At 36.6% G+C, this 27,769-nt stretch overlaps 2 protein-coding genes across 3 annotated transcripts in view; both read left to right on the top strand.

The window, feature by feature from the left end:
• The window catches only part of rapgef4b (Rap guanine nucleotide exchange factor 4b), a 37,490-nt gene extending 31,476 nt beyond the window's left edge, over positions 1-6,014 (top strand). The window contains exons 23-30 of the mRNA XM_081381838.1: positions 201-326; positions 419-597; positions 719-809; positions 2,757-2,807; positions 2,915-3,002; positions 3,097-3,161; positions 3,573-3,627; positions 4,939-6,014. Coding sequence (XP_081237964.1) covers positions 201-326; positions 419-597; positions 719-809; positions 2,757-2,807; positions 2,915-3,002; positions 3,097-3,161; positions 3,573-3,627; positions 4,939-5,066 — 783 coding nt within the window. The 3' untranslated portion in view covers positions 5,067-6,014. The remainder of the gene's footprint in view (positions 1-200; positions 327-418; positions 598-718; positions 810-2,756; positions 2,808-2,914; positions 3,003-3,096; positions 3,162-3,572; positions 3,628-4,938) is intronic.
• A 568-nt stretch (positions 6,015-6,582) lies between these two features.
• Positions 6,583-26,343, top strand: map3k20b (mitogen-activated protein kinase kinase kinase 20b). 2 transcript variants are annotated; one of them, XM_081380140.1, is made up of 12 exons: positions 6,583-6,846; positions 10,393-10,575; positions 12,845-12,932; positions 15,613-15,714; positions 15,810-15,875; positions 15,962-15,990; positions 16,110-16,247; positions 16,869-16,955; positions 19,660-19,734; positions 22,268-22,374; positions 23,446-23,587; positions 25,475-26,343. In XM_081380140.1, exons 2-12 carry the CDS (start codon positions 10,417-10,419, stop codon positions 25,820-25,822), a joined length of 1,341 nt encoding a protein of 446 aa, XP_081236266.1. In that variant the 5' UTR covers positions 6,583-6,846; positions 10,393-10,416; the 3' UTR covers positions 25,823-26,343. The 2 variants fall into 2 exon arrangements, with proteins under 2 accessions (XP_081236266.1, XP_081236267.1); XM_081380141.1 differs by lacking the exon at positions 6,583-6,846 and adding an exon at positions 8,995-9,100.
• Positions 26,344-27,769: the final 1,426 nt, after the last annotated feature.

The following is a 27,769-nucleotide window of genomic DNA, read 5'->3' as shown; positions in this document are numbered from 1 at the left end:
CTGAGATGATGCTGCAATGTATATTATGTGAAAATCAGTGTTTTTTTACCTTGAATGCATGTAAATCTATTGTTGGAGTCCTTCAAAACTAAATTAGGAACCTCTTAAATAGCATAATAGGGGCACTTTAAGTAAGTGTACAAATTAAGTAAGTGTTTGTATTTGTGTGTATTTAGTAATGACTGTGTACATGTGTGTAGAATCCGCTTCCAGAGCAGGAGGGTCCCTCCACTGGGTCTATGTCCAGTTTTGAGCTGATGAGCTCTAAAGATCTGGCCTTCCAGATGACCCAGTATGACTGGGAGCTTTTCAGCTGTGTACACGAGGTAAAGTTGCACATATAGCGATACGCACTAACGCACGAATGACGTTTTTAATCCACAAAACGTGCAGTTTGACTGTGTGTGTTTGTGTGCAGTATGAGCTGGTGTATCATACGTTCGGACGGCAGGCATACAGACGCTCCACAGCAAATCTGGAGCTGTTTCTGAGGCGCTTTAATCAGGTGCAGCTGTGGGTGGTCACAGAGGTCTGTCTGTGCGGGACGCTCAGCAAACGGGTACAGCTACTCAAGAAGTTCATCAAGATTGCCGCCCAGTGAGTTCTTCAGCACACATATACAAATTGAACAAAACTTTGAAAAAATTATGATCTGATTTGATGCTTTCGATATTTGAAAAACACATTACATGTGTGTGCTGTGCATTTATTCCCTCAGCTGTAGAGAGTTTAAGAATCTGAACTCTTTCTTCGCCATTATCATGGGCATGTGCAACCCAGCCGTGAGCAGACTCAGCCAGACATGGGAGGTTAGTGCCATATTGCACAAATGAGTCTATTTGAAAACTCTATTATGTCTATTATGTCTATTATGCTATAATCTTAGAAAATTAATTTTTATATTATGGTTGGTTTTATATTTTGAAGTGTTTATACCAAAATCTTATACCAAAAAGTCCCCCTGTAGTCAATCATTTTATCCCTTAAAACTCACCTTTGATCACCAAAATGACATTTAAAAAAAAAAAATCTTGAATAAAAAGCCTTCATGCCTTAAAATAACTTGAATGTAACTCTACACCCTTGCCTCATTTAGTATATGCTGTTCTATGAATATGCAAATTAGCCCTGCCACTCGCTCACACCAGCTCAGAGATCCACTCGTTGACGTGATTGGTTACAAGGTAGTTTGTGATGTCAGAAACACCAGCGATATCAAATCGTGTTTTTGAGACTGTCTTTGGTTCACTGCAGTTTTAAGTTTTAGTTCATCCAAAAATGAAAATTAGCCCATGATTTACTCACCCTCAAGCCATCCTAGGTGTATATGACATTCTTCTTTCAGACGAATTCAATCGGAGTGTTTTTAAAAATGTCCTGGCTCTTCCTATCTTTAAAATGGCAGTGAATCGCCGTTTCTGTTTTAAAGTCCATCAAAGTGCATCTATCCATGATAAAAGTGCTCCACACGGCTCCGGGGGGTTAATAAAGGCCTTCTGAAGTGAAGCGATGCATTCATGTAAGAAAAATATTTAAAACTTTATCGACTAAAATAACTAGCTTACGGCAGACGGCCGAACGCATCGATTTACGGTGAAGGAGTAACTCCTGACCCGACGCACAACGTATTGACGAACACAAAACAAAACACAAGTCACGAATTAGAAGTCTAAAACGACAATTGTTAAAGAGAAATGTCGGAGTTTGTTGCCCAGCCGTTTGTTTGAACCGCGAGAACTTGCGTAGGCCGTCTGCCGTAAGCTAGTTATTTTAGTCTATGAAGTTTTAAATATGGATATTTTTCTTACACAAACGCATCACTTCACTTCAGAAGGCCTTTATTAACCCCCCGGAGCCGTGTGGAGCACTTTAATCATGGATGGATACACTTTGATGGACTTCAAAAAATATACAGCCAATCACTGCCATTATAAAGCTTGTAAGAGCCAGGACATTTTTTTATATAAATCCGATTGTTTTCGTCTGATATAAGAATGTCACATACACCTAGGATGGCTTGAGAGTGAGTAAATCATGGGGTAATTTTTATATTTGGGTGAACTATCCCTTTAAAGTCGACATGAAATCAAAATTGACCCTATTTACTTTGTTAGCACTTATTACTAGTCTTGTGGTGAACAATTAATCTGTGCAAGTTAATACACAGAAAAAAATAGTTTGCCGTGGTAATCTTTAATCAAAGTCTGAAAAGTTACTTCTGGTCTGGAATGGCGTTCCTTCTCTGATGATGTAGGTTTGACGGCTTGGGTTGAAAACGCTTAACCACTCCCCTCAAACCGTTAGTCTGTTATGAGCAGAGATGGAGAGGAGGAGCGCTAGAGTAAAACCCTGCCCTCTGTTTCATATTCTGTTTCACTGGGAAATACGTCACAACACTGGAGAAAAGTCGTTTGCAACTTCCGGTTCACGGGGACTTTAAGGAGAAAATACTCAGCAATGGTGTTGACTTATGAATTTACACATGGTTTGTCTTAAAGTATATTAAAAACACCACATAGACATATAAACAACATAAAAATCTTGATTTTCACCACAGGGGGACTTTAATGGTTTTAACATACGAACCATTGAAGAGATTTATTAAAGTCATTTGCAATTTTCATGTATTTTTGAATAATTAATAGGCCATGATAATAAAAAATCAGTGTCACGTCGTTAAATATTGACAAACATAAAGGTCTTTGCAAATATAACTATTAATGTGTCTATGGGCATATTTTTTTTCTTTTTTATAGAAACTACCTAGTAAGTTCAAGAAGTTCTACGCAGAGTTTGAAAGTTTGCTTGTGAGTCTATTTCAAACATTCTGAATTCCAGCTCTCTCCCTGTAGAAATTATTCTATGATTGAGACAGTCACTGATCATTAAACTTTGATTTATTTGTTGCACTCAGGATCCATCCAGGAATCACCGTGCATACCGCCTCACTGTGGCTAAGATGGAGCCGCCAATCATTCCCTTTATGCCCCTTCTCATTAAAGGTGTGGGCAGGGCCTAGCCCCGATATCCTTAATAATAATTACTGGTTGTCTCATAGTTCTGGTCTACAGCATGAAATGTTTTTTCTCTTATTAGACATGACATTCACTCATGAGGGGAATAAGACTTTTATTGATGGACTGGTGAACTTTGAGAAGATGGTGAGTATGTTACTGGTATATATGCAGTGTTATTGTAGTATTATTTGTATACTATTATATTTTGAATTATATTTTCATCTTTTATTATTCAGTTTTCATTTAAATTTTACACAAGTTTTTGTCTTTTTTTTTAAATAGTTCTATTTATCCTGGTCATTTTAGTATTTAGCAACCCAAACCCTACCTTGTTTTATTTCAGTTAGTTAGCAAGGCAAACATTTTCATGGTGACTTAGTTTTTTTTTTTTTTCAGCTAATATTTATGTTTTATTTTATTTCAGCTTTATTTCAATTAACGAAAGCAATTTTTAATAGTTTTAGTTAACAATAACAACCCTGGATCTGTGACATATCTGCACCACTATCTGACCAGCTAGAACATATTTATATTTCTACATGTTTCTCTCCTCAGCGGCTGATTGCAAACACAGTCCGGGCGGTGAGGCACTGCAGGAGCCAGCCCTTCAGTGAGTCATCGACACACTAATGCTTTCTTTGTGGTCCTAATTCATTTCTCATGGTACTGCCTATTGAAAAGCTACATCCCAGAGACTGCTCAATCATATCTTATTCATAACAATCTGAGGTTTGGTATTTGGGAAAACATATCTGGCCATGTCTAGAGGTAAAATAGCAGGGATCCATATTAAATCACAACAAATGTATAAATGTATATAAACAATATTGTAAAAATATCCCATTAAGTTGATGGTAAGAAAACTGGCAGCTATGGCTGCCAGAAATTCACAGTAAAAAAAATAATGTGACATAGCAAAAAATGTATTTCAGTATTTTGCTATGGCATATTGTGCCTGTATATTTTACAGCTTATAGCCATATATTTCATTAATTGATATAATGTTAATATATGTACTGATAACCAGCATAATAATACAAGTACAATAGAAAGTCGCATGATGAATCAAAGTCCGTCATGAGTGGCCCATCCATAAAACATGACCATTACTCGTACAGATGATGCATAGGATCATACACACAAAGACAAAACACCAGCAAAGTAACGCACGTGACACTAAAGCTGTAATCATATCCGGCTCAATTGTGAAGGGTCTATTCAAGTGCATTTCATAGTGTTACAGTATTCCACACAGTGTGCTGTGCTGTATACATGAATTACTAAGTTTGGCAAGTGCAAATAGCGATAGATGGAAAATACAAAAAATATTTTCTTTGCACTAAGTGCACATAGTAGCAGTATTTTCTTCCCACTACATTTAAATAAATAGTTGTTAGATGCTATTTATACTTAGTGCAAAAAGTGGCAGATACTAATTTTGCACCTCAGTGTATTGTAGTATATTATAAAACAGTATGCAATAATAACAACATATTTAGTGTATATGATTATATTTATCAAAATCATAAATTGATTGCTGCTTTATTAGTCCATCCCCTAACCCTACCCGTTAAACACTTTATTCCTACTATTAAATACCCATTAGGCACTTTATTTCCGCTTTTCAAATATTTTCTTAAGTTTTATTTAAAATAAACTCCTGATATGCGATGGGAAAAGGGAGGAGTATGAGTTCGGAAAAAGTCGGATTCGAACTCGGGTCAGTCGTGACTCGTGTCAAAAGTTAGCGCCACCCACCTTACGCTCCATGCCACTGATCCTGTTATCAGTGGGATTTATTGTTTTTTTTTTTTTTTTTTTTTTAAAGCCTCTTCCAACAAAGCAGGCTATTTGCTCTTGTTGTAAATAGACACAATGTAAAAGGCTTGGTTGTTTTAAATTTTGTTCCTACCTCCCACAGATGCCGAGGCATCTCCAGCCAGTAAGAATCCACAGGAAGTGAGGAATTACGTACGTCAATTGAGTGTGATTGACAACCAGAGAACCTTATCCCAACTGTCCTTCAGACTGGAGCCAAGACGGGGCTAAAGACCAATGCTCAGACTTTCTTTCTCTTGCTTTTCCCCCTCTCTCTTTGAAATACAAACAATGCATATCCAGTTTACTACAGTACAACTCAATTTTACATCTATCAGCTGCCACAGCAGTTGAATGCCGACTGTATGTGCTATCACTGCCAACTGAACTACATGTACGAGATGCATTTTCATATGTATGTTTGTTTGTGTGTGTCTGTGTGCGAGTTGCATGTTAATGACTTTAGTCATAAGAGCTACCTTGACATTGTGTGTCTGGGTGTGTGTGTAAAACCAGAATGCACTTGGTCAAGGTCTGTATCCATAGATTCAGTCATGTGAGGCCGTAGTTTATTCCCATGATACAACCTTCTAGAACGCTGAAAACCTGCTGCCTGTACTCAAGCCTGCATTTCTATGATCCTACAAAACCTTCAGAACAATCCTAAAAATAAAAGTTTACTACAAGCTATTATGTATACAAATAACAGTGACACTAGGATAATTTGCCAGCCACAAAAAAAATGAATCAGTGGTACTCCGTAAAACCTTCCAGGCCTCGAGGTCTTGTGTATGTTGTTTCAAGTCATATAAATGTCAGTATTCTGGCTCAAGGACTATTTTTTACCACTGGTAAAATTTTGTGCTAGTAACTTACATTACCTCTCGCCATAGCCTGTAGCATTGATGTCATTTTGTATATTGAGTTATATATGTATATTTTTGGGTTGGACCCATTTTTGCTAAGTTATCATAATCGGTCTGAGAAGGCCTTTGTTTTTTCTCATCCTGCCTTTTGGAAAGTGAGATGCTGTGTGTGTGTGTGTGTGTGTGTGTGTGTGTGTGTGTGTGTGTGTGTGTGTGTGTGTGTGTGTGTGTAGGGCACTTATTTTCTTTTAAGAAAATGTCCATGCCTACCTTGTAAATAGTATAATCTAAATAAATGTACCAATGAACACTTTCTGCCGGTGTGATTGAACTTCTCACTCGCCTTTATGTCTTTTTTCTGTTTTACTCTTATTTGTTCTTTGGGATGAAAAAGGATAGTTCACCCAAAATGGAAATTCTGTCATTTACTCCCCCTCATGTATTTCAAAACATGTATGGCTTTAATTCATCAGAGGAACACAAACAGAGTTTAAACCGTTTAAAATAATTTTCATTTTTGGGTGAACTAACGTTTTAATATTGTATGCTTAACAGAACAATAGTTCATGTATATTCAAATGCTACATTAAAAAGAATAGACTTGCCATATGACTGGGCTGGTGGAAAGTTTTGCATATATATATTCATTCATTTGCATTTTCTCGTTTTATACCCTGTCGCTGTCTGTCTGTCCGTGTAGAGGCGCTATTGTCATTAAAGTTGTGACACCGTTATCGACTATGCTCAAGAACTGAAGAATTCTACTATGGTCAATGCACGTTTATGAATATTAATTAGGTAACGTGACGACTGCCTATTATGTCATTGGCTAAAGTGCCAGTGGGTGGGCGCTAATCTGACGAATAAACGAATCGCAGTTTGCCTCATGAATATTAATTAGGTTACGCATAGACGCTCCAATGTGTTTACCACGTGAAGTCTTTTTGTCGTAGTTAATATTCATAAGCCAATCCTTTACCGTAGTAGGATTCATAATTTGTCCACCGGTCCAAAGCGAGTGTCCTCTTATGGAAGTGCAGTAACACGAGACAATGAGGCTCCGCATATTATCTTATGACTGGGATTGTTCAGAGAGCGACAGGCCAGCGCGTTTCACCGGACCGCACGGAAAGCACGACTAACAGGTAGGAGAGCACGCTTTTACATTTTAATCAGAATACACGTTATGTGTTATAAATAATTATAACATTATTGGAAAGAGTTTTAACTCTGCAGCTGATCTCGTGTTTGACGACTTCACGAGAGTGTGACATAATGTCTGTGACTATAACGTTATGTGTTTGCGTTCCAAAATCTCCACAAGTATTCCAAAAAGTATTCCAAACTCTCCCAAAGTAACATTAAGTGAACATGAAATGGTGGCGAATTAAAAGTAGGCAAATAAACTTAACAAAATGTACAAATTGCTTTACACAGAACAAATGCATATGGACACAGACGATAAAAATACTATAAATGAATGTTTTATCTGAAAGTATCTATTTCTTTGCACAATTCATATTTTAAACATTAGGATGTTGTTTTGCTCAATAAATCAAGTCAGAGGTATGAATGAGCTGTTTCTAGTTAAGAATAGTCGAACGTGTGACACACTTGCCCTCTGTTGGGCCCTGATGTCACAGCCAGGGGCCACAGAGATGATATGCGGGTTGTTTTTAGCGACTGGGCGCTCTTTAAGTGATAGATAGCCTAGACTGTGTGCGGGACGGGTATATAGGCGGTATATAGCTTGTTCTCTCTACACCGGGGAAACCAATCTGAGGTTAGGTCATAGATTTCAGGGAAGAGTGACGCATGTAGGCTAGTAATGCATAAGAAACCAGACCCCCATTTCTACTACTACATCAGAGATTACTACATTAGAGGTGAAAGAAAACATGAGGCTGGAGGGAAAGTTTGATTCCCTGAACATTAATTTATACATGTGCACTCCTGGATTAGAAAAACGATCAAATGTACAGGCATTCAGCCAGTGTTTGTTGCAGCACACTTTATGGTTATTTGACATGACAGCTCAAGCAGTAACAGCAGTATCCTGACCTGCAGTGGGATTTATCAATATTTTAAACAACGTTTTTTTCTTATTCTTGTACACATGTAGCTTTTTTAACCCCACTGAGAGACTACAAGGAAATTTTGTACTTATAAAAAAATTGCAGGACTTTTTAAGTCTACTGAAAAAAAAAAAAACCCTAATATACTCTTAATAAAAATGGTTCTAATCAGTACCGGATTAGGGTTCTTGTAACAACTTGTAACAATAGTAGAAGCCTTTTTGGTGCTGAATAGAACACTTTTTATAAAGAACCATGCTTTGAAAGTAGTGTTTAGAACCTTAATGGTGTTATAAAGAACATTTTTGAACAGTTTATTTTAGCATGTGTGTGTGTGTGTGTGTATATATATATATATATATATAATATATATATATATTTATATATATATGAAGAGTTCAGATGCAAAAGCCTCTAAGTGCCATCCAAAATTTTCTTCTAGAATGATCATTTATATAAAGCTTGTATATTTAAGTTCAATAATTTCACTTAAATGACAATTAATAGGTAAATTGCGTTGCCATTTAAGTGAAATTATTGAACTTAAATATACGAGCTTGATAAAAATTATCATTCTAGAAGAAAATTTCAGATGGCACTACATATATATATATATATATATATATATATATATATATATATATATATATATATATGTATATGTATATATATATATAAGCAATCAGACTTGCAACTTTTGCCTGGTGAATAGTGATAAAGTAAAAATCCCACACACTTCCACTGATTGTAATGTTCATGACCTCTGAATATTATAGAGCAGTCGAAACCCTTTATGGCCCCCGGTCATATCGGAATATCATAGAGACGTGGGAAATCGTGGAAAAATGATCAGGCCCACTCCAACGTTGTGACAGAAAGTTCTGGACAAGCAACATACCAGTTATATATATCCAGTTTTTTGGCTCCCTAGTTCTTCATGGCTGCAACTGTTAGTGCAAACAAACACATCAACAAGTGCTGAACTTCCTGTCTTCTCCAGTTTTCAGTTCATTAAACCACAGTTCCGAGTTTCCAGAGCATTGTTCAATTTGATTATGGATTTATTGTTCAAAATTATAGTCCCCTATTAATTATTATATTCTTCTGGTGTATATTTGTAGGATGTTTTTTACTTAGTGTAAACAGCAATAAATCCAAAACATTACAATAGTTGTTTACCCCACTCACTCTATTCTGTCTATTCTTGTGTTCTCATGAAGCCTGTAAAGTAGAGTAGACAAAAGTGGCAGGAGTCCATTTGCAGATGTAGCAGAATACACTGAAGGACTGAAGGCAGAGACAAGCCAAGTCATCCTGCAGATATGTGAGCATGCTAGAATTATTACATTTCTGGTTCCATAATCCTCAAGTCATATGTTTTTTTGGATGAGTTCTTGTTTAAATGCCTGAAATAAAGTCTGTGAGGAACACAAGCTCGAGATATTTTCACCTTTTATTCTACGACATAAAATACACCAGTAATACTCCACTTGTGATGGAAAAAAAAGGCTTTTACTAATAAGTGGTTAAATGTGACTACATCGGCTGTCATTATACATCAGCACATCGAACAGGAAAACTCAACACACAGCTTAACAGCTTCGTTGATCTCAAACTCTTAATAGTTGCGATGCTTAAGTCATGGTGCAGTTTGTTTATAACTTAGTCACCATGAATTCAAAATTGACAATTCTTATTTTCTTATGGAATATTACAGTATTTATTTATTTTTATAGCAAGTACAGGCAATACATACACCGATACACTACTGTGAGCTTGAAAGACATATGGCTTCAGCACAAATAGCATATTTAAAAATAATTTCCCGTGGTAGATATATACAGGTGGAGCTGGGGAAGGTGGAGGGTTTCAGAAGAACTCTGAAAGTGCGCAGCAAACTGTTATAGTATACGCTAACCAGCTATTTAAATGTTGAGATGTGACGTGAACATCCAAAGTCTGACAGAACTTGGTATTTATATGCTATTATAGTATGTATTAATATTTTGAATTGGATTTTATTGTTGTATTTTCAGTTTTCGTTTTAAGTGTAGTAATTTTGATGTGTACTTTTGACTTTGACTTTTTTTTTTTTTTTTTTTTATTATTTAATAAATAAGCACTCTTCATATAATGTACATATGTATTGCCACACTTGTTGATCACTGTAGCTAGGACAGTTGTGATCAGCAGCATGAGGTTTGTTTTGCATGCTGGGCCCAACATGGTATGCTGGTTGGATCTGCTACACCAGCTCATTTTTGCTTGAGTGCAGCATGACTGTCCTGATCCACCTGTTCTAATCAACATAAACCAACATGGAATTCATGCTGGTTTATGCTGGATTTTTCAGTATAGGGTTTCCTGTAAGGCCCGCTCATACAAGAGGTTTGTATCAGCAAAACTAAACAAAAACTTGGAAGAGTAAATAAAAACTCCAGGAGAACAAATCCAGGAACATTGCAAACTGAAAAAATAGTTAACTCTGGATGTTGTTTAATTAAAGACCAAATCTATAGTTTTGACTTTTTTCTGTCCGAAAGTATTATTGTTCTTTCTTAATATGTTTTTTGTCAAAACTTGAATAGTAGCTTTATATCGTGTCTCTCTTTCCAGAGCCACAGTGAATGTCAGTATGAGATGTCGTCCCACAGTGCAAGCTTCGTTCAGATCCGCTTTGATGACATCCGCTTTTATGAGAACTGCGGTGGTGGGAGTTTTGGGAGCGTGTATCGGGCGCACTGGATCTCACAGGACAAAGAAGTGGCTGTCAAAAAACTGCTGAAAATTGATGATGAGGTTAGTTCAGATGAAGTTATTGTTATTTTAGCTTCTTATTTTTATAACTCAAGTCAATTGTATTTGTATAGCGCTTTACACAATACACATTGTTTCAAAGCAGCTTTAAAGAAAATCATGATGTTCATGTTTATAATATCTTAATATCTTCTACCTTATAGTGAAGTTATTTAGCAAATTAGAGCTGGGCGATAATATAGTTTACATTTTGTGACAATATAAACGATCAAGCAATTGAGATTTGCTATTTTGATCAATCGTTTGATCGTTAAAATAAGTATACTTCAAGTTAATTTTATGAAGTATACTTAAGTCATGTTCAAGTATATTTTAAGTATACTTTATGTAGTAAGTATACTAATATCAATGTACTTGAAGTATACTTGTAATTGTACAATACTTCTTGGGACCAAATTGGCCCACTTTTAGTATATAAAAGTATATGTTTAAGTGTACTATAAGTATAAGAGTAGTTTACTATTTTAATACAAGTAGTACATTTTTTAGTTCATGAAAGTACACACTGAAGTGTACTCTCAGTAAACTACTAGTTTAGTAGTTTATACTGCAAGTATACTTGTAATTTTCTTTTAGTGAACATAACATTATACTTAAAGTTTACTATTTATATATTATTTTTTGCACTTGCAGTATACTACTGTTCAGATGTAGATATTATTTTTTATTCTTGAAAAATACCTTTAACTGTACTTTAATTTTAAAAACATTTTATTAGCTTCATGCATCCTTTTTTATCAACACTTGAATGTCGGTAAGTTTCATAAAGAAAGGCAACATTTTAAACAAAAAAGTTGAGAAAATCACATTTTTGTCAAAGACTTGATCAGATTCAGAACGATGATCAAAACACAGATGGAGTCGATCGAGTCCAACACCTCCAAAGCTTCACAGTCGTTTTCTCTTCATGGGTTACGCTTCATTTCATTTGGTAATATTAAGCAATTTTGATTTACACGCTGTTTAATGTTTGATGATGATCACGTTATTTTTGGACTAGCCTACACAAAAAATCAGATACGCAGAATTAGAAACATATCTGTTTTATATCAATATTCTAATCAATATTTTCAAACATTGTAAGTTTCATAAGACTGTGTATGAAAAACTGTAAAAAAAAAAGTATATTTCATAGGCTACTCGATCAAAAGGGCTAACACAACTACAAGCCAAGTATACTTTGAATAGCCTACTTAATTATACTTTTAAGTATATCTCGATCAAAAGATTGAGTTTTTTAATTTTAAGTATATTTCTGAGAAGTACATAAAGTATATTTAGTATTCTTTCTTATTTTTTGTTTAAAAGAAGTATACTAATAGAACACTTGAATATACTTCTTTTTCGTAAGGGGAGTTTTATGGGTAAACTGTTTATAGAGAGCTACAATCAGCAACATTCACACACCGCATCAGAATATGGTTGTCAGGCCTGTTTGAAATGCTAAATGCAACTGTGTTCAAGCACAGTTCAGTTTGTTTCGAAAGTGAAAATGTGCGTACTATGCAACAGAATATGCAAAAAGCAATACATCAAATCAGCAGGATCTCCGAATACAATACCAGATGACACACTGCATCCATTGAGTTTTTAACATGCTAATGTAACCCCTCCAGTTCTACTCGCGATCTTACTAGCTGGCCTCCGTTACACTAGCATCATGTACACAGAAAATACATTGGTCAAGAAGTAAATTCTTCATCAATTTTGGTACATAATCCAAATGTTGAGGAATTTGGACGCAGCCTGTGTGAATGTAGCCATTGTTACCATCCATCAGACTTGTTTATGTGCATGAGAGCGGGGGAGTGTAAGAATCTACAGTTTTCCATGATCGTCTCTCTTTTTTCCCCATCATCTCTCCCCCGCCTTTCTCTATTTCTCTTTGTCTAAAGTCAATTTGATATACTGTAAGTGTAAAATGTAGCATCTTAATGTGGGTTTGCAGGCGGTGTGTGTTACTGTCAGTATTAATGCATGCTCAGCAGCACTGCCAGAGTCTGTTCCACTGTTTACTGGAGTTTAGCAGCTTTCCTGGCTGATGCCATGCAGTTCGAGTCCCAGCGGACATGTCCCACAATACTGCTAATGGCTCCATGTTCACGGACATTTCTAGTGTAATATTTGACCTCGACATACTGTAATGAAAAAATAGTTTTATGACATTGATGCAGCACTCATTTGAGCCTCGGTGTTTGACCGCAGTCTTTCACCTCTGCATCTGTTTTTTTTTTTCCTTCACCTCATCCAGGCTGAGATTCTGAGTGTCCTGAGCCACAAAAATATTATTCAGTTCTACGGAGCCATACTGGAAACACCCAACTACGGCATTGTCACAGGTAATAATTCAATGTTTCAGTTTCACAACCAAACCAAACCTGTTTCACCAACAAATGTTTTATTGCTCAGAGGCTCCACTTAAAATTCTCATATGAAATATTGTTAATATTGACAAAAACAGTTAATATTGTGAAATGTTATTACAATTTAAATAAGTGTTTTCTATTCTAATATATTTGAAATGTAATTTATTCCTGTGATGCAAAGCTGAATTTTTTAGCATCATTACTCTAGTCTTCAGTGTCACATGATCCTTCAGAAATCATCATTCTAATATGATAATTTGCTGCCCAAGAAACATTTCTTCTTATTATCAATGTTGAAAACAGTTGTGCTGTTTCATATTTTTGTGGAAACTGTGATACACTACCTTTTAAAAGTTTGGGGTAAGTAAGAAAAAAAAAATAGAAATTAAAACTTCTATTTAACATGGATGCATTAAATTGATCACAAGTGACAGTAAAGAAATTTGTAATGTTAAAAAAAATCAGTTTTATATTCATCATTCAATTCAATTCTACTTTTTATTCATCAAAGAATCCTGAAAACAAGTATCACAGTTTCACCAAAAATATTAAGAAGCAAAAATAGTTTTTAACATTGATAATAATAAGAGCCATTATCAATAATTGAGCACCAATAATAATAATTGATAATAATTGAGCACTAAATCATCATATCAGAATGATCTCTGAAAGATCATGTGACACTGAAGACTAGAGTGAAAATTCAGCCTTACCATCGAAGGAAGAAATTGCATTTTAAAATATATTCAGAAAACAGGAGTTTTAATATAGTAGTAATAATATATCACAATATTACTGTTTTACTGTATTTTTGATCAGATAAATTCAGCCTTGGTGAGCTGGTGAGACTTCTTTCAAAAACATTAAAAAATCATATTTATTCCAAACATTTGACTGCAAGTGTATGTTGAGATCTTGCCTACAACTTTTGTGAGAGGCAAGAGTTGTAAGAAGTCTCCATTTGTTCTCCATTTCATCTCATTGAAGTCTTAGAGAAATAGATAAGACTTTCTTTTGTGATTAGTCTTTCGTAAGGGATGCTATGATCTCCCAAAAATGTAATACTGCCGTGCTTTGTGTGTAATTGTAGTGTGAGGAGAGTTCATTCAGAGGGCACTTACACTGGCACGCTTTCACAGTTGTCTTGCCATTTTTTAAACATCCTATTGTGATCTTTGTCTCCAGGGATGTAAATGTTCTTATGAGCAGATTTATGTGGCCTAATCATTTCTCTAGAGCATGTCTTTCAGCGGCTCTTCAGAGCGCTTGGTCAGCTGGGTATTCAGTAAATCTAACGTTTGTGCATGCTGTCATCTTCTAACTCCTGCTGCCAGCATCCGCTCCATATGTGTGTGTGTAAATGGGAAACCCTGAGTGTGCTAAGCTGTGTTTGACTGCACTCGAGGGTTGGTGATAGATGATCTCATGTGTTGATTGACATCTCGACATGAGACTAGATGTTTGCTTGTTCAGCCTGCCTCTCTCACTCCTTGTTTCTTCTCTATATGTAAATTTGGTTACAATAACTGTTTCCATCCAAAGTTGCGAATTTAACTTATACGTAAAAAATTGGAATATTGCATAAAACATTTGCGAATAAAGCAGCATTTCCATCCCATGTGTTCAAGAGATCATAATCAGCACTTCTTGGGAAATTGGCGCAAAATATCTGTAATGATAATGGAAGTTTCTGCAATCGAGGAAGAAACTGTGGCTCTTTTCTTCCTACATTATATATGGCAAAATGCAGTTAATGCTGTCTTGCATTCGGATGCCTGGTGTTTGTGAACGCAATCATATGAGACGCTTCTAAAGGGTCGTTAAACTAAATCTTTTTGATGATAAAACCAACATTTGAGATGCTGTGCAATGAAATTGTCACAAATTCACATTTTTTTGTTGCGCATCAAGAGATTTACTTGTTAAATGTGTCTCCATCATAGTTTATGTGCAATATCTCAAAATGCGCATTACAATTGGTGGTTGGATAGGATACATAGCTAATGACAAGCAATACACATTCATAAATATTGTATATTACACTAGCATTCAAAAAGTTTGGGGTCATTTTTTTTTAAAGAAATTAATACTTTTATTGAGCAAGAATGCATTAAATTGAAAAGATTTTACAGTGACAGTAAAGACATTTATAATGTTACAAAAGATTTCTATTTCAAATAAATGCTGTTTTTTTCTATTCATCAAAGAATTCTGAAAAAATGTATCACGGTTTCCCCAACGATATTAAGCCGTGCAATTTTTTTCAACATAGATCATAATAATAAGAAATGTGTCTTGAGCAGCAAATCAACATATTAGAACGATTTCTGAAAAGATCATGTGACAATTTTTCAGAATATTACTGTTTTTACTGTATTTTCGATCAAATAAATGCAGCCTTAGAGAGCTGAAGAGACTTCTTTCGAAAATGAACTTTTAGTGTATATGAGGTCTACTTTTTTCTCACAACACTAATTCAAAATGTACTGTGAAAAAGTTCTTATTATTTTTTTTGCATTACTTTATGATCTATATTTTGGCATCCATTTAACAATAGAATTATTTAGCTTTCACCTGCAATATATATCATCTCCACAACATTTAGTTGACACATGTGATGATATGTAATATGTTATGTGTGTTTGTGTTGTAGAATATGCCAGCAGAGGATCATTGTATGAATATTTGTCCAGTGCCGACAGTGAGGAGATGGATATGGGTCAGGTAATGACCTGGGCGATGGAAATTGCTAAAGGTATGTGTCTGGATGAATACATGTGTTTATGTAATGATCTCAGTCACATTTTCCTTATGAGCTAATGGCTGATTCTGTGATTTGTTTCCCTGTAGGAATGCATTATTTACATGCCGAGGCCCCTGTGAAAGTCATTCATAGGGACCTGAAGTCAAGAAATGGTGAGTTTTTAGCTGTGATGTGAGCAATTTCACAAGCAAAACATGATTATTACATACCAATGACTATTTTCTTTTCTCTCTATTAGTTGTGTTAACAGCAGACAATGTATTAAAGGTGTGTTTCCTGTTTTTATTTCACATTCCTATATATTTATATATATAAAATCTAGGATTTAAACTCTGCCCAAAATATCAATGTGACTGTCCCTGCATAATGCATTTGGTCTGTGTCAGATCTGTGATTTTGGAGCATCTAAGTTGGTTTCTCACACAACACACATGTCTCTTGTGGGGACATTCCCTTGGATGGCCCCTGAAGTGATCCAGAGTCTACCCGTCTCAGAAACCTGTGACACCTACTCTTACGGCGTGGTCAGTACTCATATTTATACATGAATGAGTGTGTGAAGTTTTTTTGTATGATCATGGTTTCCACAAACATATTAAGCAAAAGAAGTATGAAACAGTTCTCAATAGTGAAAAGAAAATTTATTTGATCACCAAATCAGCATATTAGAATGCTTTCTGAAGGATCATGTGACACTGAAGACTGGAGTAATGATGCTGAAAATTCGACTATTCCCATTACAAGAGTAAATTACATTTTGACAGTGTTGCTCTTTTCCATATACACTGAAAACATGAAACGTCCACATGATGTGTAGCTGAAAAGGACAAAAAAAAAACATAAAACTAGTCTATATAACTCTATATTATATAGTATTTTAGGATTAGAATCAGTCTAAAGTCATTAAACGCATGTAAATGATTGTTCGTGCAAGGATATGTATACACAAGGCTGTGTGTCTATGTATGTTTGACTGTCTACATTAATTATTTCAAGCACAGTCTGCATAACCTCCATTCCAAGTGTTGTTCACCCCATATATGCTTCTGTTGTGGAATATGCCAGCTTTGTTTGTTTTTTTCCTTGCAGAGAGCAATGGCAGGACGTATGGACATTTATTGTCTGATTTGTGGTTGGTCTTTCAGGTTCTGTGGGAGATGCTGACCAGAGAAGTGCCATTTAAAGGTTTTGAGGGTTTGCAGGTGGCCTGGTTGGTGGTGGAAAAACATGAGGTACTGCACAGTATCCCACAATCCCTCAGTGTTCTTAAGAGATGAATGTTAATACTGTAGAACCACCACATGAATCAATGTTTACAATGTTAGTGTAGTTATACTCCTGTTGAAGTGTGCCAGATTTCCTATGAATATATGTCCATGTCATACATTGTTGATGTCCTAGAAGACTCTTTCCTTGGCTTTGTTCCAAGACCTAGTGAACTGCCCTCTGCCCTACATAGACAGCTGCATCCTAACTAGAATAGAACCTCATAAACAGGCCCACATGAAATCTGTGCCCACAGAACTCAGAATTCCAGAATTTGAGCTGTAATTCACACATCGCCTTGTTTTTTTATGTATCACATTCTGCCTGATTTGATCATGCAATCAACTATAAATAGGAGTGTGGTACTCTCAGATCCATTTAAAACATGGGATGTGCTCCGAAGTGGCCATTACAGTCAGCAAATAGTTTTGCAAGCAGTAGATTTCATTAGAGTTTGTCATTAGCATGCTGCTAAGCTAATAACACAATACTCAGAGAGCATAAAATACATAACACATAAATGTTGTACAAAATACTCCACCTTAATTAGACTGAACTACTTTTCAAAAAATACTTTTCAATACTAAATACTAAGAGTTCCTGTCACTGGAACTAAGGGGCCACGCCCAACCCCTAAAAAACAACCCCACACCATAATCCCCCCTCCACCAAACTTTACACTTGGCACAATGCAGTCAGGCAAGTACCGCTCTCCTGGCAACCGCCAAACCCAGACTCGTCCATCGGATTGCCAGACAGAGAAGCGTGATTCGTCACTCCAGAGAACACGTCTCCACTGCTCTAGAGTCCAGTGGCGGTGTGCATTACACCACTGCATCCGAGGCTTTGCATTGCACTTGGTGATGTAAGGCTTGGATGCAGCTGTTCAGCCATGGAAGCCCATTCCATGAAGCTCTCTACGCACTGTTTTTGAGCTAATCTGAAGACCACACAAAGTTTGGAGGCCTGTAGCTATTGACTCTGCAGAAAGTTGTCGACTTCTGCGCACTCTGCGTCTCAGCATGCGCTGACCCCACTCTGTGATTTTACATAGCCTACCACTTCATGGCTGAGTGCCTGTTGTTCCTAATTGCTTCCACTTTGTTATAATACCACTAACAGTTGACCGTGGAATATTTCACGAATATTGATGATTTATTGCACAGATGGCAACCTATCACAATACACTGAGCTCCTGAGAGCGACCCATTCTTTCACAAATGTTTGTAGAAGCAGTCCGCATGCCTTGGTGCTTGATTTTATACAACTGGGGCCATGAAAGCGATTGGAACACCTGAATTCAAGGATTTGGAGGGGTGTCATAGTATTTTTGGCAATATAGTGTATGTCAGAAGAGCTTTTTAGCAAATATTTATCAAACATTCAGTCTCCTCCACTGACCAGTTTGTAAGATGTAAATAAGCATATGTAAACTAAACATATGTAAACATATGCGTCATGGCACTGCGTGCTGTGCGCAAGGTGTTTTCGAATCCGATTGAGAAAATGGTTGAATTTAAGTTTTTACATGCTTAATTTTTTCCTATTGATCAGATTATTTCAGGTCTACGCCACCCCTTCCAATCCATTTGAAATTTCATTTGGAGGTGTTTACAATAAGGTTTCAGTTCGATTCCCCATTGCATTCCCCACAAATGCTATATGTGATGCTTTCCAAGAATGTGGCCTAAAGAATGTATTTTAGAAGGTTAATTACGCTGGTTAAGTTTTCAAACTTTGCATCTAGATCACATCTAATGATAACGTTTTGGAACTGTTATGTTTTATGTTCATCCTGTGGGTAACGGAACAGTATGATCATGGATTCCATTGCTTGCTTTAGTTGGATATTTATAGCAAACTGATCTAAAGGCTTCACTCTGTGCGTGTTTGAGAACCCCTACAACTTTTATTGAGCGCTAGCATAAGATATATTGCAGTTCTCTGTATGCGTTTCTGCCATGATGCCATCAGTTTAGACCACAGTGGTTTTAGTGCTGTAGGGGGACAGTCAGGAAACCTTTTTAGATAAACATCCCAGCCTGAGACAGAGAGGAAGGGAGAAAGTACTTATAAGAGAAAATGTTGGCGAAGGGCAATGGGAGAGGTCAAACGATGGATGAAAAGATATTTTGGTTTATGTTAAATTCCCAGAGGGAAGAAGCAGTTTCCATTCTCTCGTGGGCTCGTGATTATGTGGTGTGCTAATACAGTTTGTCCGAAATAATACTGTGTGCAATATGTTTACTACAGCTGCTTTTCTATTGGACGAGCCACTTGGACAGTATTACATTCCTACATGTGTGGCTTATCAAAAAAAGTCTCCATTACAGCATCTCTCCTCACATGCTCTTAAATTTCCATTATCTTGAGTGCGAACTAAATTTTATCACTTCGTAGTGTAAACATCGCCCATGTAAAAGCTTTTTGTTAATCCTTATATACCAGTTATGATATATCAGACTCTTTGAACATGGAGGTATACGCTTCATTTGAGTTGTGATGTAAACTTAGCCCCAGAGCAGCGCTTTGCCGCAGTTGTGTTGGGAGCTTAAGCTGGACTCGTGCTAAAATTAGGATTTTATGTAATGGCTGCTATAATGGGTTTTTGAAATGGATTCTAATGTGTGTGCATGTGTCTGTGGTATTTGTGTGGGTTATGTGTTCCAGAGGCCGACCATTCCCAGCAGCTGTCCCGCCAGCTTTGCAGACTTGATGAGATGTTGCTGGATTGCAGAGCCCAAGGTACTTGGTGGGACTGAGAGGAAATTCAGTACATACAGTATGATGCTCAGGATCACTAGAAACTGTTCATATAATTAGTCATTCAGTAAATGCTTTTATCCAAAGAGACTGAGAAGTGAGGAACATCTGTTCAAATTATGTCTTAGGGATTTTCACAATAAATCAAGATTTTAAAATGAATCTATGCATCTTTTTCTTTTGACAAAATGACTTGATCTTTACATCAAGTCCAAAATAACATAATGCATGAATCAGGCAGGTTGTTCTTTTTTTAGAGAGTGGAGAATTAGTCTATTTCTTTCAAGGAAAGGTGAAAACAATAATTGGATTCTATGTGAACAGTTTCATAGCAATTTTTTGCTGTTGTGTCAAACTATGCAATTTATTCTCAATTCAGTGTACACAGGTCTTAAAGAGGCCATATTATGCCCTTTTACAAAGTCTTGATTTTGTTTTTGGCGTCTACTAGAATAGGTTTTCATGCTCAAATGTTAAAGGACAAGTTCGGTATTTTACACTTAAAGCCCTGTTTTCAGATGAAATTGAACGGTTAAGATTAAAATTTGGACACATGCTGCTGGCTCGAGAATTTTCGGTTTCTTTCGCTTCCCCCCCCCACCTCCACAATGGCTGCATAGGTGCACTCGAACATATCCTTCCTAAAACACATTAAACTTTCGTTTACAAAGACGTGAAACTCACCGAGTGGTCAGGGGTGTTCACTGATATGCTCACACAAAAATCGCTGCAAAAGATGCTTCAAAAGATTCACGTCTTTGTAAACGAAAGTTTAATGCGTTTTAGGTAGGATTGTTCCAGTGCACCTATGCAGCCATTTTGGAGGGGAAGTGGAAGAAACCGAAAATTCTCGGGCCAAATTTTAATCTTAACCGTTCTATTTAATCAGAAACGATCTGAAAACAGGGCTTTAAGTGTAAAATACCGAACTTGTCCTTTAAAGGCACACTATGCAGTTTCCGTTTTTCTCAAACAGCGACCCCTAGAGTCGCTGTGGAGTACTTGTATTTACCGTTACTGTCGTAAATACCACTCACACAGAGCCGTCTCTGCACTCTTCCGACCGCGCTTTCTTCGTCGCCATGATTCATTTCAAATCTTGCATAGTGTACCTTAAAGGAATACTCCACCGTCTTTTCATATTAAACTATGTTATTCCCTTAACTAAGACGAGTTGATACATACCTCTCTCGTCTCAGTGCGTGCACTCAATCGCTCCGGCGCGCGGCGAAACTTTGTTCACTCAGTTCATTCAATACGGGCCAAGCAGAGAAGCTACTAAACACCTCCACGTTTTCCCTATTTAAACACAGTTACTCGCGTAGTGTAACTCGACCTAGGACGGTGACACAAAACAAAACGTTGCGCTTTTCTAAGCGTGTAAAATGGATAACTATATTGTTTGGCGGAATACCATAGCAAGTGCTTATGAGCACTTCGACTTGGCGGAGTAATATCTTCACTCGTGAAAAATCCTCTCACCGGCCCCCGCTCCCTCCGGTGAAGATATTACTCCGCCAAGACGAAGTGCTTACAAGCACTTGCTATGGTATTCCGCCATACAATATAGTTATCCATTTTACACGCTTAGAAAAGCGCAACGTTTTGTTTTGTGTCACCGTCCTAGGTCGAGTTACATTACGCGAGTAACTGTGTTTAAATAGGGAAAACGTGGAGGTGTTTAGTAGCTTCTCTGCTTGGCCCGTATTGAATGAACTGAGTGAACAAAGTGTCGCCGCGCGCCAGAGCGATTGAGTGCACGCACTGAGACGAGAGAGGTATGTATCAACTCGTCTTAGTTAAGGGAATAACATAGTTTAATATGAAAAGACGGTGGAGTATTCCTTTAAAAAAAACGCGTTATTTTTCACATATTTGACATTGTTGCAGCTCCTCTTTTCCCAGTCTGTCAGTAACGCTCTGTTTCAGTTCCTGTCTCTATGAAGCGCCTCCTTTTGAAAAGAGCAATGTGCTCTGATTGGTCTGCTGGACCAGTGTGCTAGTCAACCATTTTGAAAATGTCACGCCCCTTACCTTAACCACAAGTTTTAACACACTATTAGCGCAATTCAACCAGGCCTCGCGCCTTTGAGCAGATTTATTTAAATGAGGAATATTATGACATGTTTGTTCCCAAAAAGAAACCCAAGACCACAATGTAGGCATTTCATGGAGTTCAGAAACAGTGCGCACTGATATAGAGAATAACTCCCTTTGGAGGGACTTTGTGCTTTGTAACTTTGCAGACATTATTTCATGGTCAAACAGCAGCCTTACACACTAAGAAAAATGTAAAAAAATAAAAAAAAATAAAGCCTAATTGGTCCTCTTTAAGATGTAGGCCTATGCATTTTTATGAGTTCTCAAGTGAGCTATGATTTTAAGAGAGAAGCAAAAATTTGCAGGATGAGTTTATAATTATAAGGCTTGGAAACAAACAAACTTTGAGTTAGTTGCTGTATTACATTGTGCTAATTAAAGAATGACCATAATAAATGTGCTCTGTCATCTCCAGGAAAGGCCACAGTTCAAACAGGTCCTGAGCACCCTAGAGACCATGAAAAATGACAGCAAACTGCCAGACCAGTGCAACTCCTTCTTACATAACAAAGCGGAGTGGAGGTACGTACAGTCCACAACTCGTTGGCAACTTTTTTTGTAGTTCTGAAGTATTTCGAAATGTAAATATTAAGAATTGTTTTATTTCTTCACAATTAAGGTTATAAGCATTGTCAAATAAATAAAAATAAAGTTGCCAAAAGGGTTTTGTATTAATTTTCGCAAATGATGTTAAAAATAGTTGCACATGACACAAGCGTGATTCACATGGACTCGTAACCTAACTGTAAAAAGTGTATACTTTGGGCACATATAACAATCAATAGCCAATTTTACACAACCTACAAAAATGAAAAACGGGTTAGGCATAAACTGTGTGAACAATGTGGAAATTACTGAAGAAAATTATTTTAATACGTCCATTGATTTGTAAAAACTAGCAAAACAAGTGTTTATGTACACTTATGAGGTATTTTGGAGTTTAAAAGCAGAAATATGAAGCTTGTATAATTCTGAAATTATAGAAATTATTTTCTGTGAATTTTAACTTTGCACTTGTTTTTAGACATTTGTATGTAGCAAGACTAGGTTTTGTTTCTTTAGAGGGACAAGTTGCAAGATAAAGACACAAATGGAGGAAACAAACACAATGAGTGCTGGACTTCAGCCGAGCTGCAGTGCATGAAGGGAGAAATGAACTGAGAGGAATGGAAAAAGAGAGCGAGGAGCAGGAGTGGGGAGGAAGAGGGAGGGTGAGACATTCTGGAAACGCTCCTCATGAGAGTGGTAGAGAAATCAATTCTAGCAGGAGGAAGGTTTTGAGAGTGTGTGTGGAGAGGTTTTGGCAGGGGCTGATATGGCTTTTGAGGGCAGAGGGGTTGAGGAGAGGGGAGGGGGGCATTCTGGCCTTCCTTCACATACCGGTTTATAAATAGCCACACTAAAGACTTAGTGTGGGGGTTTTGATTGTTTAGCGTACAGTACCACCTACTGGCACGGAGAGAAATTGCAGAAAATTGTGGGGTTTTTTTAGGTCAAAGATGCATTTTGGTGTAATAACAAAATGATTATTCTCTATTTTTTTTGTACGTAGGTTAATTGTGTTGTTAAATCTTCCTGTCTTCTGTGTGTAAGGTGTGAGATAGAGGAGACGCTGGAACGCTTGAAGCAGCTGGAGAGAGAGTTGAGCTGTAAGGAGCAAGAGCTGGCGGAAAGAGAAAGAAGACTGACAGAGTGGGAAAACAGACTCATGGAAAGATCCCGATCCTGCACTCCTGTAAGTCTTCACCGTTCTGTGTTCAAAATAACTATTTATTCCGCAATCGTACTTCTGCTTACTATGTATATAAAATTGCAATCCAGAAGGGGTACGTTTGCAAATCCTCGTTATTACCATTATTATATTACAGTTCTGTTTGATGACACTAGTGGACACTTTTATGAAGTGTGTCAGAAATTTAATGCAAATAATGATCATGTGGATTCACAAACTCGCCTTTTCTGTGATTGGACAGACAAACCGATCCAAAACTCCATTGACTGGGCCTGTTGCTGGTCTGGATGTTTAAATAGTGTCATGGTGTTTATACTTTCTGGTGGAAATCCACCCATGAATGACTTATTTGCCTCTGCATGTTAATCTGAGATAGGAGAAAACAGAAATGACACAGTACACACTATGATTTTAATCAGAAGTTTTATATGATACCCCATACAATTCTCAGTTTTAATAAGCTGTAGTAAGTTGCTGACATCGTGTTGTTTTCACATGACGTGCAGCACTCCTAAAATAGAGGAAGTCACAAAGGAGTAGTGAAACTTTAACAAAGACTGGACTCAAACAAAACGTTTCTTTTGTGTGCAGCATTAGTGGTAGTGCACCTTGACTGTGTTGTGGAAATTTTGGCAGACATAGTAGGCCATGTGCACAGAGAAAATCTGCATAATAATAATTAAGTTCAGTGATGTTTCATTTTTGTTTTAAAAAAGTTATTTAGTTCATTTATATATAAATAGCCACTCTGGAGAAAACCGTGATGTCATCGCCCAGCTCAGTTCTGTTCTCATATAATGGTGTCAATGCAGGCAGATCAGTATTATTGTTGAATATTAAATTAAATGTTAAATTTAATGTCCCCAACTAAGCAAGCCAAAAGCCAATGGCAACAAAGGCAACAGTGGCAAGGAACCAAGACTTCATCAGGAGACAGAACAGAGAAAAAAACCTTGGGAGAAACCAGGCTCAGTCAAGATTAAAATAAGTGTACTACTTAAAAGCATGACAAAATATTATTAATACATTTTTAAAAATGTACTTAGGAGTGATAAGAAACAGTCTTGAAAGTGTACTCTAAGAAAAAAATACTCTCTTAAATAACCTCTTATTTCATTCATATATCCATGATTCATCCAATATTATATTATTTGTTCTTAAGTATTTCTTCAGGTAGAAATGCTGTTGAGTATCCCTAGTATCTCTAAAACTATTTTAAAAAATCTTTATCATGGAAAAATGAAATAATACCCTAGTGAAAAAAACGTATACGAAAATGTATTTAAAATACATTTATTTCATAAGAAGTAATCTACAAACCATTAACATATTTACAGACATATCGCTTGAGACTTACTGATATAAATATTAGAATTAAACTTTATTTGGAGTACTTAACTGCACAATGCTCATTTCTTAATATTAAGCCTAAAAGATGTTTTAATATCACTATTAGTAAGGATCGTATGATTTCTGTATAATAACAGTCTTTAAATGCAAGATATTTAAAGTGTACCTAAAGTATACCTGCAATAGTTCCACTTTAGCACAATCAAGTATATCTTTAGTTGGACCTCAGCACGGTTTCTGGAGAACTAAAGTGCATTAAGTACAAAATTAGTTGTTCCAATTTAGCAGACTTTAAGTATATCTATTTAGTATACTAAAAATACAATTGCATGATGTTTATATTAAGTACATAAATATAAATGTATTTGTAGTAGGCTATGCTTAATGTAAAATAAATGCATTTCAAAAACATTTTAGTATATTTTATTTTTCACCAGGGTATGAGCACTGTAGTATCCCATTAACCCAAATGTAAGTGTTCAAGCACATTTCCACCATCTACAAACTTTTAATCGACTTCCCGTTTTGTTTTTTTTGCAGCTGTTTTCACACATTTCCCCCTTGGCGGCCACTCTCAGTGCCGAGTCCTTCTACGAGGCTCACATGGAGGAGAGCAATAGCTCGGAAGTCAGCTGTCAGATTTCATCAACCTGCAATAACGGGGATCTGGGCCAGGCCAGCCTACAGAAGCTCATGCTAGGATTCGGGGACGTGTTTGACCTGGATATGAACATTCCCAGCGGTAACCTCGTCCGCCAATCAGGGATGCAGCTGAACATGCAAGCAAAGAAGAATTCCTCCAAGTCCTGCAGTGTCCGTGAGGGACGCAAACTGAACATGGCCATCACCATGGATGACTTTGGCTGGTCTGACGACGACAGCGATTAGTGGAGGGCAACACGGTACGATAGGGTGGGGTTAGATGGGGTCACAGCCGGTCCAAGGTCGAATATCGAGAGAATCAATTTCCAACAGTTGTCATTAAAAGTTTAAAGTGCAAAGATTGAGCTGAATATTTTAAAAGATTGTTGCACCCATGTGTGGTATTTTTCAGTGCAAAAAAAAATTTGATCCAGAGCAAAATATTACACTGCCATGTTAGCAGTAGGGCTGTTTTCTGAATAGTACAAATACCCTATGATAAATATCAAACACGATGAATGATACTGCATTGTAATTGGAAAGATACAGGGTACTTCTTAAATGCCCATAAATGGCAGGATTTACCATTGGTAGGAGGGCTTTACCTCTGCCTCCTCTTAGTGAAACACCAGATCATACTGAGATTTCCCCTGTGAGTCACATTTACAGTATTTATAAAGTGTGGGCTGAGATTTAATGGGATTTCTGAAGCTGTGTTTTTGTAAAGCCCTGAAGTTTTTTTATAAAATAAAGGAAATACTGAACAACTTTGTGTGAAATGGGTCAAACTGCAAGGGAACATTTCCAATATTTATCTAAAAATCTGTTAAGTGGGACAAAATATTATAATTCACTTGCATAAGTTCTTTCAAAACTTCCATCAAGGAATTATGTCTTCGGCCTATTTGCTTTTATCCTAAAACCGCTTAATTCACGGTGCTTGCTAAGGCAAGACTGTTACTATCGCTCAAACTTGGGGTTAGAGGTTTGTTCAAATCCATAAACCTAAGTATTCATTTTCAGCTCTAAACTTGTTCTGCATTAGTTGTGGTATGACTCTAAATGATACATCAAATTATGTGACGGATAAAAATAATGCTTTGACCTATTTAATAACCATAATGAGGTGAGAAATTTCTGCCAGTATTTCTATTTGTTTTTAATACTTTTTTATAAACTGGGACTCACACAGTAAGTTATTGATTTTTATTTTTTATTATTTGTGTGTGTGTGTGTGTGTGTATGTGTGTATATATATTATATTATATATATATATATATATATATATATATATATATACATTAGTGCGGTCAAATCGATTAATACATTAGTGCGGTCAAATCGATTAATCGCATCTAACGTAAAAGTTTTTGTTTACATATGTGCATGTTATTATATTTATGTGTGCATATCTGTACATATATATACACACACATACAGTAAATATATGTGTGTATATACAGTATATACACAGAGACATAAATAATATATATAAATATTATATGTGCACACACATTATGTAAACATTTTATGTTAGATGCGATTAATCCATTTCACAGCACATATATATATATATATATATATATATATATATAAATCTCACATAGAACTGCAGAAGCTTTTCATTAGCCCTCAGGGCTTGTTTAGCGTCTTTCTGGAGTCATGTGACAGGCATAATCAGTGCTTTCACTTGTTTTCTTGCAGATAAGCTCAGTGGCAACCGGAGTCAGAGCAGAAAGGCCCACTTGTACCGTACACTCCATTTGCACTGTAAACCATGTCTGCACTCTTTTCACTTGACAAGTACAGGGGGGGTGAAAGGCTTACAAAAACTGATATTTTTCTGCTAGTTCTTTATTACAATCCTTATATTGTATACACAATGCTAGGTCTGGTAGTTATTGTTTTGCGATATCCCTCATAGCTGTATATTGTGTATACAGAGGCTCATGTTTAGTGCTGTGTGTGGCCACTGTGTGATCCACTGAAGGTTTGTGTGTGGGTGTGTTTGTTCCCAGCGCAGAGATCCGGCTCTCTTCTTTCACAAGTAAGACAAACACACAACCCTATTCATCACTAGTGCATGTTTAATCTGCAAACTATATCCAAAGCAGGAGACTGCATAAGAAGATTAGCCTGCCTGTGTCGAGAATATTATGTACTTTGGTGCAATGGCAGTCAATATAGAGCGGT

This window comes from Scardinius erythrophthalmus, assembly GCF_964197995.2.
Source record: "Scardinius erythrophthalmus genome assembly, chromosome: 12".
Classification (NCBI taxonomy): Eukaryota; Metazoa; Chordata; class Actinopteri; order Cypriniformes; family Leuciscidae; genus Scardinius; species Scardinius erythrophthalmus.
The sequence above is the reverse complement of the archived record's forward strand: the minus strand, read 5'-3'. Positions and strand labels throughout refer to the sequence as shown.